The sequence below is a fragment of the Squalius cephalus genome (assembly GCF_949319135.1).
Source record: "Squalius cephalus genome assembly, chromosome: 24".
Lineage (NCBI taxonomy): Eukaryota > Metazoa > Chordata > Actinopteri > Cypriniformes > Leuciscidae > Squalius > Squalius cephalus.
In genome coordinates, this window is record NC_137145.1 from 10,150,158 (window position 1) to 10,165,802 (window position 15,645).

Below are 15,645 nucleotides of genomic sequence, written 5' to 3' on the forward strand. Positions count from 1 at the left end.
CTCACTGAACTCCTCCCACTTACAGAACAGCGCATACACCAAGATTACACATTCATGTGGAGTAAAAACTTCAGCTGTCTTCAAACTTAAATTAAGGAAATCCTGTCAAAACTCCACATGATACTATTTGCTAAATTCATTTTTCCATATTTGCCGCAGCTGGCAAAAGTTGAACGTCTTGGCCTGAGTTCCTTCTGTAATAAACAACTGAGCTGCATGTGCTACACAACCTAGAAATGAAGTGTGCTTTAATGTCACGATTCACACCATCTGCTGCAAAATCTAGCCCTCAAACAAAGGCACAAAGCTGATAGTATAATGCTGATGGGCTTGAGGTTTGAAAAAGTGTTAATGAATGGGTAGAGGACCTAAAAGTTGTTGGATACCACTGAATACTACATTAAGTTTTCCACAAATATAGTACATTAAAGTATTGCACCTTCTGAATTATCTCAAAAAATACATAACTAGAACTCATACATTAGTTGAGGTTGACGCTTCCGTGTAGTGAATTTTACTTAACGGAGGAACACTTTCTTATCTAATAATGCATTGCACTTGCATGTTAATTCAGATCAGTTAACATCTGCAGCTGACAAAAGTGCATCTTGGGTAGAAACACCTGCCAAACTTTTTTGGTCAAAAAAATAAAAACAATAAATAGTAGTAATCCCAGAGATTAACCATTATATATTGGACAGACAAAAACCTGAAGGTCATCGTAAGATATTTTGAACAAATAAATGTGCATTTCGGAAAAAAGAAAATGTGTTAGTCACCGTGCAGTAAAACCTGGTGAAAGAGTCGTTGAGTTCAGTCGGAGTTTGGTGCGGAGAAATTGAGAGTCTGTGCGGATATGAACGCAGGTTAAATAAATCCACCGCAGCGATGTGCTGCAGGTCATTTCCATAGAGATGAGATGATGATGCTGCTAACCTTAAGGCATTATATCTGAGGGCTATGCGGTCTTGCACACAAGAGAATCCTTAGAGGAAAAATAATCCTGGTGCCATTCCAAGGTCCTGTAAGGAGAGAGAGAGAAACCAAACTTGTGTAAGAATAAACAAACACTGGAAAGATCCATTCTCTGAATATACAGAAGGAACACTTTGACCAACCAATCAAAAAATCTTTCAATGGACATGTAATTGCAAAACGCAATGATGGGGGATGATGGGGAGATAAAAGACCATGTATATATACACATTTTTATATACTGGGATTCCAGAACAAATTACTCTTACGAACAGGTTTATTGTTCTGAATTGTTCAATAATAAAGGACGTTCGCACTAAGTAAAAAAAAAAAAAAAAAAGATATATATATATATATATATATATATATATATATATATATATATATATATATATATATATATCGTTCTAATTCTATGAGAATATGGAAGTCCTATCAACAACAATGATACCAGGAAGGAACAATATCTAGGAATCACTTTAAGAACAGATTTTTTTTTTTTTCAGCTTATGAATGATAAAAACCATTCACAGCCAATCAGAATTGGAATTTGAGTATTTAGCACACTTATAATATACAATGTCTTTGTCTGTTGGTGTGGATGCTAATATAGTTATCGTTCACACAACATGCTTTGAGCAAGCACAATATGCTGCTGCTGTACAAGCATACATGAATCGCCCCCATAGCCGATATACAGGTGGAGCTGGGGAAGGTGGAGGGTTTCTGAAAGCGTACTACAAACTGCTACAGCAAACAATAAGCAAGGATTCAAATGTTGAGCAGCAAGCTCATTGGCTACCAATAGTGGGAACCAATCAGCTGTGCCCTATAGAGAATGATGTTCTTGCAAGCAGATTGGGTTAAGGACATATGAGCCTGCGCTGTCTATAATCTATTATCATTTTTGGTGTGCGAATGGACATTTATTGCTTTGAATCAGTCCACTGAATGAACTCACTGAATCAACATTTGACTCACTGAACTGGACTTTCAGTGATGTTTATCTAAACATGCAAGTTTCACATACCAGAATTTTGTGAGACTTAAATCACTACATGAAATTGTATCAATACAGTTCATTTGATAATGTTTGGTTAAAGATATACATTTACACGTTTTTTTTAGTAATTATATTTGAAAAATAAATAACATTAAAGTATTTAGAAAACACTGATTCAAAGCTACAAAACTCTTGCCCAGATTGTTGGGCTTAAAAAAGCAAACTTTTGAAAACGGGTTTCAAAGTGCAAGTTTTTGAAAAAGATACCGTATGCATCTGTGTAAACTACAAAAACGCTTATTTGTGAAAACGGTGACGTCATGCACATGTGTGTTCAGTCTATAGGCATGTAGGGTTTCTTTACAAAGTGATATCGCCAACTACTGGCCTGGCATTATTAATAAAGTGTTTTTAGTCGTTTCCACAGATCCATGTGAACGGGGGTCATTTTGACAATGTTGTTGTCTGTACACGAAAAACTGATTTTAGAACATTGTTTTCGTGTAACCGTACCCCTACAACACATCACCCCAAAGACAATCCCCATTCAAACTAAAGCAAAGTCTTACCTGATTAGGACTCATTCTCCATGGTAACAGAAACAGGCTGACATACCTCTGGAAGACAATTCCACACCAATCAGTTTCATAAATGCATACATCTCCCTCACATTTTGATGTAATCGGTCAACTACATTAGGGAGCAAACTGGTGTACATTAAGGAGCAGTGTGTCTCCATAAAAGCTTCAGAGAAATCATTAGACTTTTAACAATATCTAGTGATAAAAAACCCACCATATTTCACAATGTTCTCTAGCAATATAAGGGGTGCGTGACGTAACTTACCTATGTTTGCAGGACTGCCGTCTTTCTGCTCCTCAGAGTGCGTATCGTTGCCTAGGAGAAGATTCTGTGACTCATTCAGAGGTCTGGGGTTTGTCTGTCCATCAACAGTGCTGTTACCATAACAACCATTATGTGTCAGTCACAAACACTTATGGAGATTTCCACTGCTCCAAAATAAACCTCACCCTGGATTATATTTTACTATTAACAGTGACACTCTGAAGACATTTCTGGGAAAACGGACTTCTAGAATGTCTGAGTTTAAAAGAGAATGCACATGATCTAAAGGGAAAAATATGCATGGTTTAATTTGTTCTCATGACGAACTGCAGAATTATACTGCCATTCAAATGACTAGAGGAATTGTAAACAAAGTAGATTGTAATTACCATTTAATGGCCTGGTGTTCAACATTGCCTTGCTCTGAGTCAACGTTGACTAAGCGAGTAGGGAATGTGTAGCCGTCGCCTGAACTAGAGAGGAAAAAACAGCTACTCATGCAACCATAACTTGCCACACAACACTGAATGGTTTCTCATGAGGGTGCTATAATCTTACAATTAACATTAAACTAAAATTATCAATTACTTTCTTAATACACATTTCTGAATGTAATTATGAATGATTCACTGGTGCATATTATTAATAAAAAAAAAGTGTGTTTGTTTTTACCTGCTGTAAATGGGTATGCACCACCATAGCTTCTGGTCCCCGAACACCTGGGTGATATTCTTACGGAAGCCCAGAGTGAAGCCATTTTTATCTGGACCATTTCTGAACACCGGTGCCCTGAACGCCTCTGAAACAAAGGATGAGAGATTAGAATGAGGTCTGTTCCTGTTCTCAACAAATGACATCCTCTACTTTTGAACAAACTTTGGGAGGAGTATCAAACCTCATTGTAGGGCACACAAAAGTTGTTGTTTTTTTGTCTTGAAGTTTACCTAAACATTCTTCATTAGCACGCTCACAATCCAATTGCCCTCATTCATTTACATATGACTATTATGAGCAAAGTTTTATTTGTTGTCTGAACATGTGACTGCATTTTCCCCCAGTAAAAGATAATGATGCAAAATAGGTCACAATATGTAACTAAGAGATAGGAGGACTAGCAGGTCAAAGAGTGACAGGGAAAGCAGAATATGAACCTGGACAGGAATACGATGAGGAAGTAATTAGAAACTAAAGAAACGATAACTGTATTTAGTGTATTTAGTGTTTGCAGTGAAGCGAAAGGGAAAAAAAACAATTGCAATGTAATAAACAACAGCTTATGATAAGAAGCAAGTTATAATAATAATAATAATAATAATAATAATATTGATAATAATTTTAATGGCTAGAGATAAACTAAACTAAAAAAAAGATGAAAAAAAAAGAAGGAAAAGGAGAAGAAAAAAACATTTAAACGGTTGCAGATTAATTCAACTTTAGAGGTGAAGGATTAAGAGACGCAGGAGGAGGAGAGGAAGAAAAAGGAGGAGAAGGAGGAGCAGGAGAAGAAGAAAGATGAAGAAAGAAGAAGATGCAGCAGCAGGATGATGGGGAGGAGGAGAAGGAGAAAAAGTAGGAGTAGGAGGAGAAAAAAGAAAGAAGAGGAAGAGAAAGAAGCAAGAGGAGGAGGATTAGAAGAAGCAGGAGGAGGAGATGAAGAAAGAAAAGAAGGAGAAGACACAGCAGAATGAGGAGAAGAGGGAGAAGTGGAAGAAGAAAAAGGAGGAGGAGGAGGAGAAGGAGAAGAAGTAAAAAAAGGAAGAGGAAGAGAAAGAGAAAGAAGCAGGCAATACTAACATCTTACCTATGGTGGTTCTGTTTTTTCCCACCAGCCACAGATGGTAGCTGAAGAGTGACAGGATACTGATGAAGAACATGGCCGCCACAAAGAACAGGAACAACACATGGAACTTTGCATGAGTGTCTGGCAGATGATTCTGTTGAGTCAGAAAGTAGAAAGTGAGAAAATGAAGAAAAAAAAAAAACCCTTTACGTATCCCAATTTAGTTTGTAGATCAGCATTTTATTACACTACAAAGGCATATTCAGGCAAGACCCTCACTCACAGGTCATTGTAAGGTGCTATTCTTTGTAAAGCTGCTCTAAAAAGTACTTTACAAATAAATTGAATTGGCAGACGATTTTTTTTAAATGTGAAGCGTGACATTTCTTAGAATCAGTAAACAAAATAACAGATAACTCCACGGTTTGGACGGGAAAATATAGTCCCGCTCCAAACTCACACCACTGGTTGAGCCAATGTTGCTGTCAAGCTGTATCTGAATATTAAGCTAAGATAGGGAAAAAATATTTTAACCTTAAAAAAAAAAAAAAATTTAAATACACACATCGTCTTTAAAATTGTGAGATGCCCAAAATCGTTTACTGGCATTAATGTAGTTGCAGAGTTGAAAGCCTGTTCATCTAACTACATCAACACTAACGTCCATGTCTGGTAAGAGCTGATTGTTGTGCCTCTAAAAAGCATCTATAATTTAATATGCTAAACTGCACGCTTTGTAGCAACACTACTGGTTATTTTCATCAGTAAAAGAATGCAAAGCAAAATGATTCAACAGTGCAACACAAAACAAACGGCAACAGTCAAAACAGTGCAAAGCACGCGTGAGTGGTTTACCTCGGGGCAATGCTCTATAGCCCTCCGTCTGCAAAGCTTCAGACAAAGTGTTAAAAACAGACAGAATGTTAGAAGCAGACACATTTTCTTCCATCTTTCGGTGTCTCAAAAACACACAAAGGTCCTCGCGTAGCATTTAAGAATATTAAAAAAGTTTTAGTGAAAAAATAGAAATATATTATTATATGGTGCATATAAATGAACACATAGTATATGCTATTGTTCAAAAGTTTGGGGTTTGTAAAAAAATAGTTTTTAAAAGAAGTCTCATGCTCAGCAAGGCTGCATTTATTTGATAAAAAATTCATTTAAAACAACAATATTGTGAAATAAGATAATCTCTCTCTTTTTAGCTATGAGAAAGAACCATATTCATCAGCAGAGTCACTCAAATCCAAAGCACAACCAAAACAATGTTCTTCCACAAAATGCATGCAGTTTTGTTTTTTAACAGCTAGAGGGCCGAAAGATACAGTGTACCTTTAGGGTGTTCACACTTGGCATGTCTGGTTCGATTAAAATGAACCCTGGTGCGATTGCTCTGTTACTGCGGTTCATTTGAAAAAGTGTGAACGCTGCCATCTGAACCCTGGTGTGCACCAAACAAGCAGACCGAAACCGCTGAAAAGATGGGTCTCAGTCTGCTTCCAAACGAACTCTGGTGTGGTTCGAATGAAATATGAACGAGACATGTAAACGAACCAAAAATGGGACATGATGTCACAAGATGCGACCCTAAAATGGACAGAATGCTCAAGTATACCTGTTTTTTCTCATCATAGTAGTAATGTTGCCCATCTCAGTTGGGTACAGGCATCAAATCCACGTCTCCTCGCAGCAGATCTTCATTTGTGTGTGTGACGGAGGGAGTTCCTGTTCTGACTCCTTTACACATTTTATAAGCTCTTCACGATTTCTCAACAGGTCAAAATACCATCACATGTAGGCTACGCACATACAACGAGCACATTTAGCCTAGCACACAGCATTGTTTTGGATGTTCGGTAAGTTCCGTTGTGAAATATACGTAATAAAAGCCGACCAATCAGGTTACGAACATATCCTTATGCTTTTAGGTTCATTGTTAAAATGCCAATGTGAACGCTACGCGGACCAGGACTAAAACCTAAAAAAAAAAAAAGTTTTACAATGTTTTTATGAACTACAAGTGTGAACACACCCTTTAACTCAAATCAAAGTTTATTTATAATAAATATTTTATAATAATACTTATTTATTTAGCATGTAGCTGTGTAATTAAGCAGGATATAATGAACTAAATAAATCTAAAATAATAGAATAAACCCCAACAGGGCAATTCGTTTATTTATCTTTGTGATATTACCACCTGACTGTACGTTACTGTTTCACATAATTGTTTAGGTTATCTGCAATTCATTTTCATGCAGACAGAAAAACAGATAGATGGAGAGACACGCTGAGGTTGGCGCTCCGAAATAGCACAAGGTGAGAAGCAAGAAGTGTGAGAAATGAGAGGAATCAGATGTCTTTGTGTGAATGTGTGGACTTACTGTCCAGAACTGGATAAAGTACTGCAAAACTGTGGCGGCGATGTAGACGCAGTACAGCATAGAGTACGCCAGGAACAGCACAAAGAACTTGTAGTTGGAGAATCCAACACAGTTATTAACCCTGAAAGACACAGCAAAGAGTCATTATCTCGCTGCATATTAGCTCAAGCACAAAAGGTGACAGCTCATGTGACAACATAACTTAAGGTAATAAACTGATCGCAGCTCCGGATGCACGTACCATGGACAGTGGTGATCCATTTTCAGCACACATCTGGGAAAAACAAAAAGGATCAAAATAAAATGTGCAAATCCAAGACATACAAGATAACTACGGCTGTATCCGAAACAGCATACTTCCCTACTATATATATATATATATATATCTATATATATAGCAGGCGATAAACAGTATGTGACAAAAGAAATATGTCCGAATTCACAGTAATCATATAAAAAAAATATTTTAAAAAAGAGGCAAAAAGTACCCGGATGACTACTACTACTTCTGGCGAGATTCTGAAGTGTGCATACGATGGACACTTTACTATCCCATGAGGCCATGGGAGAGGATTTATGAATGACAGTGAAGTGATGCAACTGACGCTGGCAGGTCACGTGATAAGGACAACATGGCGAATGTAGTACGTCCAGATTACATTCATAATGCACACATTCATACTACATACAACATACTTTTTTTAAGTGGTTGTGAAGTAATTACGTGAAGTAATTAAGTATCAAATTCTCTACTAGACTGTTTTTTGGGTGGACTCACTTGTCGCAGGTAGAGCAGTGATGACATCTGTCTGGTTTGATCAGCTGACAGTGATCACAGTAACGGATAGCTGAGGAGGGAAGAGGATTTATAATTCAGAATCAATTCATCAATTCATAACTCCGAACTGTATGTCACTAGTATATAGATGTATAGGTACCAAACCATTCAAAAGTTTGAGGTCAGTAGTTTTTTTTTAAAGAAATTAGTTAAAGCTTTTATTTGGCTAATTTTAACTGATCAAAAGTGACAGTAAAAACTGAATCAACAGTTTCCACAAAAATATTAACCAGCACAATTATGTGAAAGAGAACTGGTGGTGGTTGAGGAGATTCCCTCCTCCACGTAAAGTGTTTTGAGTGGTGAGAAAAGTGCTATATAAATGTAACAAATTATTATTAATGAATTCATATAACTGAATTCGGGATTGCGCGCTGTCCGAGAAGCATCTCTCTGTGTGCGCGCTTCAAGCGGGTGTGTGTCAGACAGCGTGAGTCCCACAATGAGTTGTTTTCCACAGCTTATTGTGCTTAATAACTCTCTTTAAGGCCAAGCAAGTCACACGTAAGTAACAGTTGCGTGCCCAGTCTATTCTCTGCTATATGCGTCGACCTAAAACTTTGACTTTTCGCAACTTTTTGAAGTAGCGCATTACAAGCCGTTGCGATATACATATCGTGATATGTACATTTGCGTTATTTCAATATATTGTGCAGCTCTAATAAGAGACTTCATTCAAAAACATTTACGAGTCCAAATTTTTTGAACAATTGTGTATAAGAAAGACAACCAATCACACTTCAGTATGCAAATAGATACAGTGGAGTACAAAAGTCTGAAATCGCCAGCATTTAATATCGCATTTGATCAGAATAGAAGTTTGAGTAAAAAGTTGAAGCAAACTTTAAAACTACACATTTCTGAAGTTATACATTTATAAAAACAAAAAGTAACGAAGTATTAGTGTTTGGAGTTGAATTATCTGCAGAACATTTTAAATAAGTACGAGGGATTACAATGGCGTTGTATTTTTTTAAGCTCACCCCCAGATCCTGTGCGTGTATATACGGGTAAATCTCTGGCCACTCTTTTCAGGATTTCCTGTTGGGCCTCTGGTCTCTCTTCTTTCTCATACAGCTCTTTTTCAACCTTAGGGAGACAGAACTAAGAGAGACAACAGGATGTAAGATTGTGAGTGCGAATAGACTAATATGAATCTGCATATGCAACCAAAATCAACCAGAAACTTTCAAATAACATTTTAATACTACTAAATTTTTAATACTATTTTTGCCATCTTTATTGGCAAGATAGATACATGACAAGAAATTATTTGACTAGCACTGTCCAAATGAGCTCAGTGTGTTAGAGCATGTGTGCTAACTGTTAAACCACACCACACACCCCACAGGCAGTAAAAAATGCTAAAACATCATTTTTTGGGGCTTTCTTCCTCTTCTCTTCTCTGTCATTACATTTTGTGGTAATAAAACTACAGAGCAGCCAGAGTTTAAAGGCTGCTGCTGCTGCTCCTCCAGATGTGAGGAACATAACCACATACACATTACAGTATGATAAATATTTTGCTCCCCCATGACCCAGGTGAAATGAGAACCTGAGAGCCTGGCAATAAGGCTTCATATGCACTTTCGGTCTTGTGAACTTACAATGGCTGCCACGTCTGAGGCTGAGACTAACATGATCTAGACCAGTGGTGCTATTTTAGTATACTATAATAGAATGTAATTTTAGTAATTCAACATTCAAAGGCAACATATTTTAACATAATTTTCATTTTATTTTTTAGCATCAGTTCATTTTTATTATTTTCTTTTAATAGTTTTTATTTTAGTAAGCAATAACAACACTGGACCAGTGATTCTCAACATATCTGTTCTGATTGGGTCCCAAATGAGAATGGGGGGAACCAATGCTACAAGCAAATAATAAAATACCTAACCACCAATAAAACTAATTAAATAAAAGACGCATCTATCAAACATTATATTAAACAAAGTTTTTAATTGTTCTTGACCTCAAAGCGTTTGCTACCAATTTCTACGATACTTTGACAGGTTATACAGTACATCCCTCATTCTCAAAATCCAGACACTGAACTACACAAAGTAAAATAAAATACAGGGCAGACTACATTAAATATTAAATATGATATACTGTTGGGCCACCACTTGATCTCTAAACTTAAAGCAAGACCTGGGCCCTAAGGCAAAACTAGTAAATAAAGGAACGAGAACAGAAAGACAAAGAGAGAACGACATTACCTCTTTTGAGGGGATGGCAGGCTTGGAAATGATGGTCTTCCAGTAGGACCATATGAACATGAAGAAACAGAGGTGAAACACTATGAGATAAAAAACTGCAAGAGAAACAGAATGAGGGGAATTTTAGAAAAACAAACGACAATCCATACTTACTTTATAAACCAAAAAAAAAAAATGCTGTTACTTCATAACAGAAATGGGATGTTTTGTTCATTCTGGTGTGACAAAACATGTGACTAATAACAGTAGGAGGCCAGATTAGCCAACAGAAGAATTTGTTAACTGCTTTTGCAATATTGTGCACTTGGTTTCACTGGCGTTCCTCTTACCTTGCTCCTCTGTGTTAGTGATTGTGTCTGTAGAGAGAAAGAAGCAAAGGTCAATCGGCAATCCCATCAAGAACAACTGGCCTGATTCACAAAGCCATCTGCTGAGTGCTGGGATACTGCTAATGCTCTCTCAGCTCCCAACCGCCCAGTTCCCTCCAGTTATGCCAGAGCGCCAGGCGACTGGTACTGCCATCTGGCAGAGTGCTGTCAGAGAGAGCCTTGTGTCCATCACGGATGGAGAACCCCGGTTGTCATGACGACTCAAGTGACTGACAGATGCGTGTCGTGATGAAATCTTTTATTCATGAAATATTTTGCTTAAATACATGTATTTTTATTTCATTAAGTATTTCAATAAATGTTGAAATATTTATTTTAATAATCAAAAGTACTTCCAATGTCAAAGTATGTAGGAGGTTTAAATGTGCATAACATATTGAATATTTAATCATTTCCATTTTTTCCCACTTGGTTATGCCTCACTAGTGTTACATTGTGTTGTTATTTTATTGAGCTATGATTTAATGTGAATCATATGAATGTCAATTAATCTTTTATGTGAATTTGTCACTGGTGTCACAATCCTTGTTTCATTTGTGAAATAAAATATGAAACTCAACAACAGAGCAAAAGTTAATTTAAGAATTTACTAGCAACTCTCCATCATGGAGTCATCCCGTCAGATTTCTAAAAGGATTTACAAACCTTTATAGCAAAAAAGAGAGGGGAATCAATAAGGAAGGGTTTACAATATATCACTGCACTTAACTAGGGTAATAAATGGACCGGAACACACAATGAAGTGAGTATTTTTAGAAACTGATGGGAAAGTAATAACTGGGTGGAACTACAGAGAGTGCAGCGATCACTGTGAAGTGGTTAACAACAGCTGTAGTTAAAGACTTAAACAGCATATATGTTTTCAGTCATTTATGTTTCACACTTTAGGCTATATCTAAAAAAATTATAATTTATTCACTTAAGGAGTTCACCCTTAAAATCCCAAAAAAATATTACAGAATTTAATTTTTTTGGTTAATTGTCCATTTAAATAGTCCTGCAGTCTGGATTTAAAGAAAATTGAAGAAACGTTAAGTCTATTTAACAATTAATGAGATAATTGTGCATATACTATAATTATACAAGACTGAAATTATGATGACACTGAAGACAAGTTCCATTGTCACTGTTTGGCAAACTAAACAATGTGAGTCAGAAATCTTCCGAGACATACCTCGATCAGATTGAAGTGAGCTTTATGTTACTGAAAATTAATAATATATTGGCCATTCTTTCCTGTACGTCAGCTTGTCAAATCAAGCTTCTCAATCAGTTTAACACCTGGGCTTAACGCTCGCGCATGAATTAACACTGTACATACAATAACTGAAATCAAACGAGTTCATTCATGGCTTTCGACGTGAATTATGCACATAAATAAACACTATACAAAGAAACCGAGCTGAATTTCGATTCATATCTGGTACCAGTCAGTTACTGTCACTTCCTTCCCTGACCAACAACTAGCCATCAACTTTTATCTACTGTGTTACATTCTACCAAGTCTACTAGGGTCGAAACTTACATATACAGAGCTCCACCACGTAAGCGTAGTAGGACCAGCACACGACCAGGTTGATAAAAATCACAGGTATCCAGGATAAGCCCCGTTGACAGCATCTTACCGCCTGAGAGGGCGCCATCTTTAATCCGACCCTCGTCGGAAAGGGTGTCGGTGACGTCACGGCACGAGGCTCGTCCGATCGACGCGCTCGGAGAAAAACAAAGAGCTGCTTAACACCAGCAGCACATTAATTCCCCATTATCGTCCAATTAAGCGATAAGTATTTAATTTTTAAATCAATAACACAATAAACATTCAATTGTCCTCCCATATATAATTTTGTTGTAGGCTATTATGTGACAATTCCGAGCCTTAGGAACCCAAATGAAATCAGCATTCACCTTTCTGCCATTCTGCCTTGCATTTAATCGCAGTATATTTAAATTATTTTATTTCTTCAGTGACGTGAGAGTTTAAACCCCTATTTATTGTGTTTTGATGTGTGTAACTTATATATAAAATGCATGTACAGTGGTGTTTTCAGAAAAAAATAATGCGCTTTTTAGTGATTAATTCAGTTTTTTTATTTAATTAAATATTTATTTCATTTAATATATTTTTAAATGTTTTTTTTTTTAAAAAATCTGTAACTTCCCAGACAGCAACATAGTGTCGGCCCAGATCCGGCCCACATATGGACCGTGTGAAATCCACATGAACCAGATTTGGGCCAGATCTGGGCTGATACTATGTTGCTGTCTGGGTTAATAGGCCTTCTTAAAAATTACTTTCAAAGTAAACATGCTTATGGCTGTTTAATTTTGCACGTTTATTCATTTGTTTTTATTTTTCTCACTTCATTTGTTTATTAGGCTAATTACGTCATTGGTGTTACATTGTTGTTATTTTATTCAACTATGATCTATCACTAGGCTACTTAAATTCATATTTTATGGGAATTTGTCACATCTCATGGCACATGAATTAAAAAATATAATGATGTGCACATTGTACGAATACATCATTTAGCCTATATTCCATTTAAAAAAAAAAAACAGAATTATCTATTTTGATATCATGGTAACTAGTCACCTTTATTATTATAAAGGGATAGTTCATCCAAAAATAAAAATATCACAATAATCTGAATATTTATTAATTACAAGAACCATACAATGAACTAATTAGCATAATAAACTCAAAAAACACCTCAATTCACTTGCCCACATAGGCTACACACAACACCATCAAACAATGCCACTCAATCCCGGCTTAGTCCAAGCAAAACATTCCAATGTATTATTTAAAAAAGTATAAAATTAGTAATTATATATACAGTATTTGTAATTTTCCTGCAACTCGCCATCACGTCAGCAGAGGGAAGCAGCGCAGTAGTTTCAGCATCACTGTTGGTCTCCCATTGAGACAGTGTAGAGGTGAGAGGACTTTGCGTGGGACGCAAAAATCAATATTACAGTCTGGATGGATTTGAATCACCCAGCTAAATTTAATCTAGTTAATGAGTTAGACTGGATGTCCCAAGAGTCACCTTCATCAGTGTGGTACTTTTCATTTGTGCTTAATTTGATTCATTGTCAGTTTGCTGGCTAGGTGGGCTAGATAGTAGGCCTAAGTCCGTTTATTTGTGAGTTTTATTAGATTCGTTTTCCACCCTGTGCCCTGTCCTGCAGGGGGAATTCCTACATTGATGCCAGATGTGGTTCATTTCTCTGCACTGTAGAAAACAGACTCCTCTGGTCCTCTCTTTCTATCTGCTCTTCTCTTCAGGAGGTTTCAGAAGTGAGTTCGTCAGAGAACCAACAAAACAAAGAACAAATTGTCTATTCCTGAACTTACGTGTGATAAATAGATCTTGTGCTGAGCCCGATTTAGAACTCTTGTTTTTGATAAAATACTCTCTCTCTCTCTCTCTCTCTCTCTCTCTCTCTCTCTCTCTCTCTCTCTCTCTCTCTCTCTCTCTCTGTGCTCTGCACTTAATGTAAATATAATGAGTCCTTTTTGTAAGCCTATTAAATTTATAGTGACTTATATTCAGTACAGATTCATTTCAGATGATACAATTAAAAGCAGTCTTGAGCATCTATTGACTGTAATGTGACTGAGTGGTTTGTATCTACACACTTGGATGATATGGTTATCAGTAGTTTTTATTGATGAATCACGCTAGCACAATTAAAATATGCAATGCTTGAAATCTAAACTCACTCTGAAAAATCCCCAAATTCTGATATAGCTGAACTAGCCTTCTTCCTCTGGGTGGCCAGCTGTGAATTTTGTACATTTTGCAAAGACATTTGCAGCACAGCAGAAACTTGTCTTTAAAGTTGGCATTAAATGAAAATTCACCCTATTTTCTAAATGGATGTTACTGATCTTATTGTGAATTATTCATCCATGCATGTTTCATTTACGAAACATTTTTATATGTTTTAATTTTTGTACATTTTTCTATAAATAACTCTGCCTTCTGGTAAATTAACAGAGTTATCTCAGGTGACGTATGCCTGACTTTTAAACCAATCAACACCCCATGGATTGAACCAAGTTCCCACCCTACATTTTTGTTCGAGAATCTGTTTCACTCCGATGTACATCACAATACAGAAGAAAACATCTTTAATTAGTTTTGAGCCTCCTTTAATAGGTAGGAGATATGTAGTCTCAGCACAGAGTAATGTGTTGTTCTGTCTGGCGAGTCACCCCTGTTTAGTGAGCCCCAATGAAAGCACCACTTAAGGGATGAATGAATTCATTGTTTCGTTGCGATGAGGTGAAGGAAGGAGGAAAGAGGCCTGTTTTAAGAGAGAATACTGAGCAGATAAGGACAGAAAAGTAGATGTATACATGAATGGATGTAGAGGGGGTGTCATGCACCTACTTCAGAGGGGACACCAGTGGCGGTCCTGGGTCACTTGGTGGTGTACTCAAGACAAAAACTTAATTTTTCTCCAAACTCTATCGATAACATAGTGTAGTAAAAAGAAATGAAAAAGGTAAGTACATTACACAACAGTCTAGAGAGTACGAGAAAAATATTGAAACTTATTGTAAAAAGAATCAAAATACATTACATTAAATTAATACATTCAATTAAATTTAAAAAAGAAAAATAAATAACGATATTCAATTTCATATTTAAAATAATTCAGTTACAAAATGTAGTAAACAAGTTTTTTTCAAAGAAATTGCTCTTTTCTAAAATAATTAGAAGAATGTATTTATGATTTTCTGAAATATATGGGCTTTCTAAACAAATTAAAACAATCGTATTCAAAATAAACATTCAATCATATTCATAAACAATCAAAATCTGATATTCTGCTGCAGAATTTTACTTTTTTTATATATACCTAGAATCATGCTACCTAATCATACTTTTTTGAATCCATAAAAAATGGATGTGCAGGAGAAGAGAGATGGGTATAATCTCATATGTAAATGAAAAAACAAAACAAAAAAAAGACAAACAGGGAGAGAGAATTTCTTTACAAATAAGGAGATCATGAAAGACAGCAAGAGCCAGAGAGACACTGATGCAGAGATGAAGATACTGGGTAGGAGAGGTGGGCCAAACTCATGATGAGAGGAACGTGATAAATAAAAATAGTCCTCAAGACCCCAGCAAAATAAGTGTGACAAGCAAAAGGATGGGCTACAAGAGCATGTACTGATGAGAATTC

At 36.4% G+C, this 15,645-nt stretch overlaps 1 protein-coding gene across 2 annotated transcripts; it reads right to left on the bottom strand.

Annotated features, from left to right (window-relative positions):
- Positions 1-331: 331 nt before the first annotated feature.
- Positions 332-12,127, bottom strand: zdhhc20a (zDHHC palmitoyltransferase 20a). 2 transcript variants are annotated; one of them, XM_079860335.1, is made up of 14 exons: positions 11,966-12,127; positions 10,381-10,407; positions 10,052-10,146; positions 8,813-8,933; positions 7,770-7,839; positions 7,233-7,265; positions 6,992-7,112; positions 5,460-5,495; positions 4,626-4,758; positions 3,497-3,623; positions 3,214-3,297; positions 2,825-2,934; positions 2,548-2,595; positions 332-1,022 (listed from the first exon to the last, which is right to left on the bottom strand). In XM_079860335.1, the coding sequence occupies exons 1-13, from the start codon at positions 12,081-12,083 to the stop codon at positions 2,552-2,554; spliced, it is 1,119 nt and encodes a 372-aa protein (XP_079716461.1). In that variant the 5' UTR covers positions 12,084-12,127; the 3' UTR covers positions 332-1,022; positions 2,548-2,551. The 2 variants fall into 2 exon arrangements, with proteins under 2 accessions (XP_079716461.1, XP_079716462.1); XM_079860336.1 differs by lacking the exon at positions 5,460-5,495 and having other exon boundaries at positions 11,966-12,126.
- Between the last annotated feature and the right edge of the window lie 3,518 nt (positions 12,128-15,645).